General features: G+C 40.6%; 1 protein-coding gene across 2 annotated transcripts in view; it reads left to right on the top strand.

The window, feature by feature from the left end:
* PAPSS2 (3'-phosphoadenosine 5'-phosphosulfate synthase 2) overlaps window positions 1-10,013 on the top strand; it is a gene marked incomplete at both ends in the record, with an annotated part of 79,096 nt that extends 69,083 nt beyond the window's left edge. For both annotated transcript variants that reach the window (XM_084244913.1, XM_084244912.1), the window contains 4 exons: window positions 4,848-4,983; window positions 7,456-7,724; window positions 9,071-9,300; window positions 9,872-10,013. In XM_084244913.1, coding sequence (XP_084101039.1) covers window positions 4,848-4,983; window positions 7,456-7,724; window positions 9,071-9,300; window positions 9,872-10,013 — 777 coding nt within the window. The remainder of the gene's footprint in view (window positions 1-4,847; window positions 4,984-7,455; window positions 7,725-9,070; window positions 9,301-9,871) is intronic.
* Window positions 10,014-10,705: the final 692 nt, after the last annotated feature.

Here is a 10,705-nt window from a genome sequence, read left to right on the forward strand (position 1 = left end):
GCTATAAGTGAAACCATCCGATTATTTTTCTTTTTCCTTCTGACTTATTTCACTGAGCGTAATTCCTTCTAGCTCCATCCACATTGCTGCCCTATTTAATTTTAATTTTTTTATTGAGGTAACATTGGCTTACAGCACTGTGTATGTTGTAGGAAAGTAGGTGCACGGCTCATCAAGCACATGTTACCACTGCAGCCACCGCCACAGTACCAATAACCCTTCACCACAGTGCACTGGACCCCTTCCAACTTTTGCTCCCACCTCTGTTCACCTCCGTTTTGCCATCAAAATCCAAGGTTTTGTTGTGGTTTATATTTATATTTCTTTTGTTGTCTTTTATTTGTTCCTTTCTTTTGTTTATATTCCATATGCAAATGAAACCATCTGGTATTTGTCTTTCTCCATCTGATTTATTTGTTTAGCATAATCACCTCTAGTTCCATCCATGTTGTCACAAATGACAACAATGTCTTTTTTATAGCTGAGTACTATTCCATTATACATATATATGTTCTATTATATATGTAAAATCACTAATTCAAAAAGATATCTAAACCCTATTTTCTTTTCTTTTTTTTTTAAACTTTCCTTTTTTTAATTTATTTTTTAAAGATTTATTTATTTATTTATACAAGCACTGGGCACAGTCAGAAGCATGGGAGGGTGAGAAAATTCACCAGAGCCAGAGCGGGGAGCAGAGCAGGCAGAAGGACCGAAGTACACTGCTGAGGGGAGCAGCGGGCGGCAGGAGAGGTCTGCGCGCCATGTGGGACCCTCCTCCAGTGGCTGGGAGCAGCCAGGGATCGAACCAGCGCTGCAGAGGCTGCGGGCAGCCTCGCAATCCAGCGCTCAACTGCTGCGCCACTGGAGAGGCCCTAAACCCTATTTTCATTGCAGTACAAGACGTCTTTATCTAATCATTTGTCAGTGGACTCTCAGGTTGTTTCCTTATCTTCAGTATTATCAATAGTGCTGCAATGAATACAGGGTTTAGATATCTTTTAAAATAAGTGTTTTGTATTTCTTGGGTAGATACCTAAAAGTGGAATTGCTAGATCATATGGTACATCTATTTTTAATTTTTTGAGAAACCACCATACTGTTTTACATACACTGTGCCAATTTAGATTCCCACTCTTTGCTTACTTATGTGTATGTGTATGTTAGATCCATTCAAATGTAATTATACATATCTGCCAAGTCCAGGGAGAAAAGATTTATTCAAATATAACTTTCCTATTTAACATCTGTAAGTATAAACAACAGTGATCTCAGTTTATAATTTTGTCAGGATTAGAGCAATTAACCGAGGTCTCTGTATTGTTAGGGGTACCAATCATAAATTGCAGGTGATTAGAGTCCTTTTGTTTCCCTTCACTCACTCTCCTCGTCCAAAGATATTTTGTTGTTGTAAAGTCTCTGTGTAACTCACCGCCAGTAAAAGATAATTTTTATTTAGGTAAATATGAAGTTGTTCTGATTTGGCTTATAATCTATTTAATCACAGAAGCACCTCTGCAGAGGTGGAGTTCAAGATTGCATACAATAAGAAGAGATCACAGTTTTGAAGTCTAGCATGATTAAAAACCACATATGTACCATTTATGTGACACACTGTCTCTTAAATTACCTTTTTACTCCTATGAACATTATTTTTTTCATTAAAGATTTATTTTATTTATGCATATGAAAACTGGGGTCTAGGTCAGAAGTGTGGGTGGTGAGAGGATTCACCAGAGACAGAGTGAGGAGCAGAACAGGTGGATCTATGAAACACACTGCTGAGGGGAGCAGCGGCCGAGACAAGAGAGGTTTGCTGTGCCATGTGGGTCACCTCCCTGGCCGGGGATCGAACTCATGCTGCAGTGGCTGGCTGGCACAGTGGCTGGCGATAGCATGTAACCCATGTACCACCAGGGAGGCTCCAAACATTTTTTTTTTTTAAAGTAATGTATCTAGGACAATCAGAGGCACAGTTCACACAGCCCTGAAATGTTTTTCAGTGTCAACTAGTTGTTTGTCATGAAATGTGAGTGAACTTGAGACACCATCCATTCCTAACATTCAACCAAGTATTGACTAAAACATTGGAACACCTCTGTTTAAGGTGATAGGTCCATCCCTCCTTTCCCTCAAGATTTAGTTTTGTTTATTTTTGGTGGTGTTTGGTTATACCAAATGTGGTGGTGCTTTAGTTGCTAGGGTGCTTTTGATCACCGCAAATTAAGAAAACCTTTGTTCTCACAGGCATGAGATGGTACCTCATTGTGGTTTTGATTGACATTTCCCTGACAATAAGTGACGGATATTTTTTCATGTGCTTGTTGGTCATCTGTATGTCTTCCTTGGAGAAGTGCCTATTTAATTCTTCTGCCTATTTAACTCTTCTGATTGGGTTATTTGTTTTCGTTTTGTTGTGCAGAAGCTTTTTGGTTTGATGCAGTCCCCAAAGTTTATATTCTTTTTTGGTTCTCTTGCTGTTCAAGATTTCTCTGATGCATATGTCTGTGGAGTGTTTTGCCTATCTATGCTTTCTTCTGTGTTTTATGGTTTCACATCTGATATCCAAGTTTTTTAGCCATTTTGAGTTAATTTTTGTGTGTGGTATGAGACAGTTCCTACACCTGGACTTGGGCAGGTTTTCAGCGCCACCTTCTCTAGTATGAAGATATCCAGGTACAAGTCTTAGTAAGTAGCGCTTCCAACACATCCCTCTGCCCCAGGGAGAACATCATCCTCTTCTTGATCCATTTCATGAGAACAAGGGATTGGGTGGAGGAGCTAGGGGCAAGGACAATCAGGTAGGCTACTGAGGGGTGCAATAAGTCTATGCCCAAAGTAATCAGACTCAGTCCATTGACTGCTTAAGGCAATTGGTTCAGATAAGCTAAGCTTGTTTGGAGGTGCAGAGTTAGCCCAAATTGGGAGTGGGCAGTATCCCAACTGGAAGGTCTCACTTGGCAGTCAGGCAGCAAATCCCAGCAGCCGGTGGGGACCCACATTTCCAGGCAGGAGTTAATCCCCTGATAGACATAAAATTTGCAAATATGTTCTCCAATTCCATAGGTTGGAATTCATTTCACTTTGTTGATTGTGTTCTACTGATTGCATTTTTAAGTTTGAAGTAGTCCCGTATCTCTGGTTTTGCCTGTGCTTTTGGTGTCATCGCCAAGAAATCATGGTCAAGTCCAATGTCATGAAGTTTTTCTTCTGAAAGCTTTATAGGTTTCAGTCATATATGTAGGTTTTTAGTCCTTTTGGTTGATTTTTTTTGCATATGAAATAAAATAAGTCCTAAGCTTTTTCTTTTGAACGTGGCTATCCAGTTTTTTCAACATGATTTTTTGAAGATACTGTCCATCCCCATTGAATGGTCTTTGCATCATTGTCAAAGATTCAGTAAAAAAGCCTGAGATATTCATTTGGCTACATTTTGCTGCTCTTTGCACTTGTCCTTTCCTTTTTAAATTGGAGATAACTAAGAAGGATGTTTCTTTTGAGAGTTTCCATAGAGATTATGCTCAGCACAATTAGCTGGTAGAAAACACCTCGTCTGTTTTTTTTTTTTCCAGGACCTCTCTTTTGGGTCCTTATTGAAAATAGGATAAGTCAGGGTGCCTCCCTCATGGCTCAGGGGTTAAAGTCTCAGCACCATCAAGCTGTCCACAGCCACTGCAGCATGAGTTCAATCCCCGACCAGGGAGCTGACCCACATGGCACAGCAGACCTCTCCTGACTTGCCCACTGCTCCCCTCAGCAGTGTATATCAGTAGATTCACCTGTTCTGCTCCCCACTCTGTCTCTGGTGAATCTTGTCAACACCTCCCCCCGCACCTCTGGCCTACACCCCAGCTCTTGTATGCATAAATAAACAAAATACATCTTTAAAAAAAGAGATTTACAAATATGTGAAACAAAGTCATTTTTCCTCATTTTTAGAAAATATTTTCACTATAAGTAAAATGTTATTTATGTCTTTATGTTAATATGTAATAGGTTTATCATTATTAGTTTTATGTTTAACAAACATTTATTAAAAATATCTTAAAACTTTCTCAGCTTTAATTTCTAATCAGGGCCTCCCTGGTGGCGCAGTGGTTGAGCGCTGGGTTGCGAAGCTGCCTGCAGCCTCTGCAGCTCCAGTTCGATCCCCGGCTGCTCCCCGGCCTCTGGGGGAGGGTCCCACATGGCGCGCAGATCTCTCCTGCCGCCCGCTGCTCCCCTCAGCAGTGTACTTCTGTCCTTCTGCCTGCTCTGCTCCCTGCTCTGGCTCTGGTGAATTCTCTCACTCTCCCGCGCTTCTGACTGTATAAATAAATAAATAAATCTTTAAAAAAAAATAATGAGGGTGGGAAGAGCACAAGGGACTATGGTGATGGTACACAGGTGATTTGGTAGTGGGAATTCCATGGGGACTTTACCTAAGATGATAAAGCATACATTGTATAAAAATGAAGAATGATGTAAAAAATATATTAAATAATAAAAATCTTTTTAAAATAAAGTTATATATATCATTATTATATGTATCACACATATATATCATATATATCACGATATATATCATGATTTAAAAAATTTATTCATTATCTATATAATCATCACAAACAAAGGCTTTTTGGATGTTCTCAATAATTTTTAAGAGTATGAAGAGACTGAGGTATATGAAGGGAGTATGTTTAAGAGTATGAAGGGAGTTTGAGATATATTCTGCTGGAGATGCTAGGGAACTGAAAATTGTTTTTCAACAGGAATCCAAAATTAGTCCATAGAAGGGAAAATTTTCAGATAAAATAGAAATCAATGTTTCTATTAATCACTAACAACTTTATCATTGATCTTTCTAGATGGTGATGGAAAGTGGGGATTGGCTGGTTGGTGGAGACCTTCAGGTGCTGGAGAGAATAAAATGGAATGATGGATTGGACCAATACCGCCTGACACCACTGGAGCTCAAGCAGAAATTTAAAGAAATGAATGCTGGTATGTAAGTTGGCTGTAGAGCATTTGTTAGTACTCCTTACCACCCTCTGATTAAAGAACTAAGGATACCAGGTATAAGCATATTTATAATTTTAAAAATAAAAAAAGTACATGGAATCACCAGTTGATATGGAAACAATTTATAGATTTCAACTACAGCCGTACATTGGAATACTATGCAGCAATTAAAAATATGCCCTAATCGAGAAAGATATTCAACATGTATTTGAGCAAAAATGCAAACTGCAGAACAATGTGCATAGTTTAATTTTGGAAAAATAAATAAAATATGATACAGTTGACCCTTGAACCACATGGTTTTGAACAGCATAGGTCCACTTATACATGAACTTTTTTTTTTTTTTGAGTTGTGATAGTTTATTTTTTATTTATTTATTTATTTATTTATTTATTTATTTTTAAATGATAAATTTTATTTTTATATTCCCCCATACAATTGCAAATGCCCCATTCTGACCCCAATCCTTCCCCTCCCGCCCCCCGCCCCCCAAAAAGTGTCTCTGGTTCATAGTTTTTTGTTGATTTTGATTTTCACTTTCTTATATTCATTTTCCTGGTCCCTTATTTAAGTTTTCTAGATTCCTGCTATGAGTGAGACCATCCGGTATTTTTCTTTTTCTTTTTGGCTTATTTCGCTGAGCATGATCCCTTCCAGCGCCATCCATCCATGTTGCTGCAAAATACATGAAGTTTTTTTTAATAAAAATATTGGGGCTTCCCTGGTGGTGCAGCAGTTGAACGCTGGGTTGCAAAGCTGCCCGCAGCCTCTGCAGCGTCAGTTTGATCCCCAGCCACCAGGTGAGGCTCCCACATGGCGAGCAGACACCTCTTGCCGCCCACTGCTGCGCCACTTGGGCCTCCCTGGTGGCGCAAGAGGTTAAGATGCAACTTGTGAGGCAGCACAAGTTTGATCCACACCCAGGGAGCTACCCACATGGTGCAGCAGACCTCTCCTGCCTTGCCCGCTGCTCCCCTCAGCAGTGTATTTTGGCCAGTCCACCTGTTCTGTTCCCCACTCTGTCCGCACCTCTGGCCTATACCCCAGTTCTTGTATGCATAAATAAACAAATCTTTAAAAAATATTTTGGAAAACTTCTTGGAGATTTGAAAATAAGTTTATTTTACATTTACTATTTTATATGCAAATCTATTATGAAAAGTTAAAATTCATCAAACCTTGCATGCACATTTATAGACCATACATGGTACCATTTGAACTCAAGAGAAATGTAAACAAATGAAGATTTGTTACATTTCAACAGAAATGTAAGCTGCATATAATTAACTGTACTGCATACTACATGACTGTGATAATTTTGCAGCTACCTCCTGTTGCTATTGCAGTGAGCTCATGATGCACTACTGTGTAACCCTATTTCTCTCCCCATGAGCAGTCGACTCTCCAGTAATAAAACTAATACTTAGATTTTTGAATGTGTGGACAGGAGTGGAGAGTTGAGGGACTAGGGATTAGGATTCTACAGTTATTCAAGAGTCAACTGTAGTTTATTTTTAAAACCTTAGCCAAGTTGGCTAAGTAACATAAATCATATGATCAGAAGCAAAAGTCTCTGGCAGCATGTGTACTAAAGTTCAGATGACCATACTACAAACCTGGACCAACGCATGGGGAAAATTTCCCTTTGCATTTAGAGCTTATTAGTAGTTAGCAAGTTTTCCATAATTGATTTATAGTCATTTATTTCATAACCAGAAAGAAAAATTAAGGTTCTCAGAAATCCATCACTAAATGGAGTTTTGAAGATTTGTTTAAAGCGAAGATGAAATAATTTTTATCTTTAGATAAACCGCAGAAATCATTGCTCATCATTATCCACCCCATTGGATAAGTGAGCCTGGGAGTAGGGTGCAAGAGGGCTTAATGCCAGCCCCTGCTTTAGCCTTGGTTGGCAGGAAGGGTCCTGGCAACAAACGTTTTTCATTTGTGAGTCACTCTCTCTTTAGGGTTACCTCTTTTGTGTCCACCCCTATCTAAGCAGTCTGGCATTGGTTGGCACCATTGGATTAAACCCCTAACAACCCAGGGGAATTCTCCAGCTGGTTTATCATAAGCAAGTGGATATATCAATAATAAATGTACTGAACAATAAACATAGCTGCATCTTTCCTTTTGGTTCTTTTTCTTTTTAAGATTTATTTATTTATGCATACAAGAACTGGGTTACAGGCCAGAGATGTGGGGGCTAGAGGATTCACCAGAGACAAAGTGGGGACAGGACAGGTGGATTGACCGAAGCACACTGCTGAGGGGAGCAGCAGGCAAGTCAGGAGAGGTCTGCTGCACCATATGGGTAGCTCGCAGGCTGCGGATAGCTTCATAGGTTGTGTCTTAACCCCTTGCACCACGAGGGAGGCCCTCCTTTTGGTTCTTGCTGACGCCAAAACACTGTGTATTTCTTTGACCTTCCTTTTCACACTTTCCTTTCCCAGATGCGGTGTTTGCATTCCAGTTGCGAAATCCTGTCCACAATGGCCATGCTCTGTTGATGCAGGACACCCGCCGCCGGCTCCTGGAGAGAGGGTATAAGCACCCAGTCCTCCTGCTCCACCCTCTGGGTGGTTGGACCAAGGATGATGATGTGCCCTTGGACTGGCGGATGAAGCAGCATGCAGCTGTGCTGGAGGAAGGAGTCCTGGATCCCAAGTCAACCATCGTTGCCATCTTCCCATCTCCCATGTTATACGCTGGCCCCACAGAGGTGAGCAGTTCCCTGAATTAGGCTACACCACTCAGAAGTATAGACTCAAACTCTATTTAGAAAAGCAAATGAGTTTGGGGGTTCCTTCTTCCTCACGAGCAGATTCCACAATCTTTTTTTTTTTAAAGATTTATTTATTTATTTATACAAGCACTGGGTACAGTCAGAAGCACGGGAGGGTGAGAGAATTCACCAGAACCAGAGCGGAGAGCAGGACAGGCAGACTGATGAAATACACTGCTGAAGGGAGCAGCGGGCGTGGCGTGAGACCCTCACACCGAGGTTGGGGATTGAACCGGCGCTGCAGAGGCTGCGGGCAGCTTCGCAACCCAGCGCTCAACCGCTGTGCCACCAGAGGAGGCCCTTTTTTTTTTTTTTTTTAGATTCCACAATCTTCTTGTCTCTTTATCCAACTGAATTAGTATTTCCATTTAGCATTTATAAAAGTGCTAAAGACATCAAACCTCTTATAAATACCTTTGAGAGTATGGAGGTTGACATGTGAATGAGGTCAATAATGCATCTGACCTAGGTTATAGGGTGAGTTTTAGCTAGCCTAATATTTAGTTTCCAAAATTCTGGTTTGGAACTCTTAAGTGATTTGCTTTGCCCTTTGAGCTGCATTAGAAGGGAAAGTATTTCTTTAAAAGCTTAATATCTCCCTTTCATCATAACACTGTGAGTCTATCAAACAGATTTTCTTTGTCCTACTGTACCACCAGTGCAGTGAATTTGAACAAGTTTGCAGGAGTATGATGAATTAAAAGGGTCTCAACCCCAAGTCCCCAAACTGAGTTTAATAAATTAATGTTCTTCAGCCAGATCAAAGTTCCAGTTTCCTAGCTCTCCTCTCCATCCACTAGATTTCTATCTGAACTTAAAAGAAGGCAATTCATTTTAAAGTCCCAATATTGTGTTGAACTGGAATCAAGGTCTGGTATAGCACGTAAAATTAGCTTATAACTGGCATTCAGAAAATAAGGGTTACTGGAGCTTGTCATTTCCTTTAAACTATGATTTATTCTGATTAGGGAGGGACTGGAAAGTAAAATACACATAGTTCTGTAGAACAGTAAGAGCAAGTGTTCCTGTTCTGATAGCCTGATCAGAGAGATTAGGAAACACCACCTCAGCTGCTAAGAGGTTAAAATAAAAGTTCCTACCTTACCCAGTATAACAAAGAATGATGAAGAAAGCATAGACTCTCGGACACACCTGACTGGCTTCCCTGCAATCATTATTCATTGACCCACATCGCTGAATTACTTTTAATGCAGAATAAAGGCATATCTATAGGTGACCAGTGATGACGAGAATGATGATGAGAATGTCCTTGATGTTCCCAGGTCCAGTGGCACTGCAGGTGCCGGATGGTTGCTGGGGCAAATTTCTACATTGTGGGCCGAGACCCTGCAGGAATGCCCCACCCTGAGACCAAGAAGGACTTGTATGAACCCACTCACGGGGGCAAGGTCTTGAGCATGGCCCCTGGCCTCACCTCTGTGGAAATCATCCCATTCCGAGTGGCTGCCTACAATAAAACCAAAAAAGCCATGGACTTCTATGACCCAGCAAGGTGTGTTCTCAGGGGGAGATTCTTTAACCAGTGTCTGTACAACTGCAGTGGTGAGGCAGTTTCTGTATCTTTGAGAAACTCGTGTGCAACTCCGTGTGCTCCGAATTTGAATGAATCCCTTGAAGGTCAAGCCCTGATCTTTTGTGTCCCTTTAAGTTGTAGCACAGCTTCTTGCATATAGTAGATGGTCCATAAATCTCTTTTAATAAATCTGCATACATTCCTTGAACAGGCACTGTGCCTGGCACACTTAGTAAAGGAAGTCAACGTAAAAAGAGATTTCAGAGTATTTATATTGTTCAAAGCTTGTAATAGTAGGCTGAATGAAAGAAGGTACTCTCCATGAACAGAGCAGGTACCCAGTAAATATTGAATGGGTGGCTGCCATTATTTCCCTTTTCTTCTGCAAGTTTCTTGACTAAGCTGAGGAGCTAGCAAACCATCCATTTTAGAAGATGTAGCATTTTACGGAAAGAAAAAATGTGGTCTACGATCTCATACCTTACTCCAGGAATCTTCGAGATAAAAGTGACTTACCTCCACTGCCTTTTCTGTTGCTATCCTGTGACAGGCACAACCAGTTTGACTTCATCTCAGGAACTCGTATGAGGAAGCTGGCCCGGGAAGGAGAAAATCCCCCTGATGGCTTCATGGCCCCCAAAGCATGGAAAGTGCTGACAGATTATTACAGGTCCCTGGAGAAGAACAACTAGCTGGCCTTCAGCTCCAGAGTTTCTTACTGAAGTGCTCTTTGATTGCCTTTTCTATTTTTGTGATTAGATGCTTTATATGCAATTGCTTCTCAGTGACTGATTTCTAAAGTTAGGATTTTATAAAATTGTGTCTGTAATTTAAAGTCAACTTCAATATATATTTAAAAAAAAAGTCACACTGAAATCCTGGCAGGTGTAAGCAATATTATTTCAGAATAAAATTATGCATCTGCGCAGGTAGGTCCTAGATTTCCTAAAACTTGGATCATGTGTCTAGTTTACTGGCCAAAACATAAGGCCTATTTTCCAGGTTAAGTCTTGACACCCCACACTCTCCCCATGTCATACAGTAGTAAAATAAATCAGTAAGATGAACAGCCTTTTCTATACAATTGGCTGAGTCTCACCCTAAATGAGGTGTGGTTCATGTCAAGATTCTTGCTAATAATTCGTCCCAAGTCTGTATACAGCTTAACTGCCCAATCTCTTCTGTGCTGAACAAGGATCTGACTGGAGAAAACAAATGTGTGAAATGTGAATGTAATCTCAGAGACCTGTACAACCTACTTCTACCACAAAGATGTCTTAATGCCCTTCCACGAATAACATAACTCCAGTTAAACAGTGACTTTTAACTCGGTAGCAGAGTGCTCTGAGAAGATACATGCCATGTTCAATTTGGTCATGTTCCG

This window comes from Talpa europaea (assembly GCF_964194135.1).
Source record: "Talpa europaea genome assembly, chromosome: 10".
Taxonomy (NCBI): Eukaryota; Metazoa; Chordata; class Mammalia; order Eulipotyphla; family Talpidae; genus Talpa; species Talpa europaea.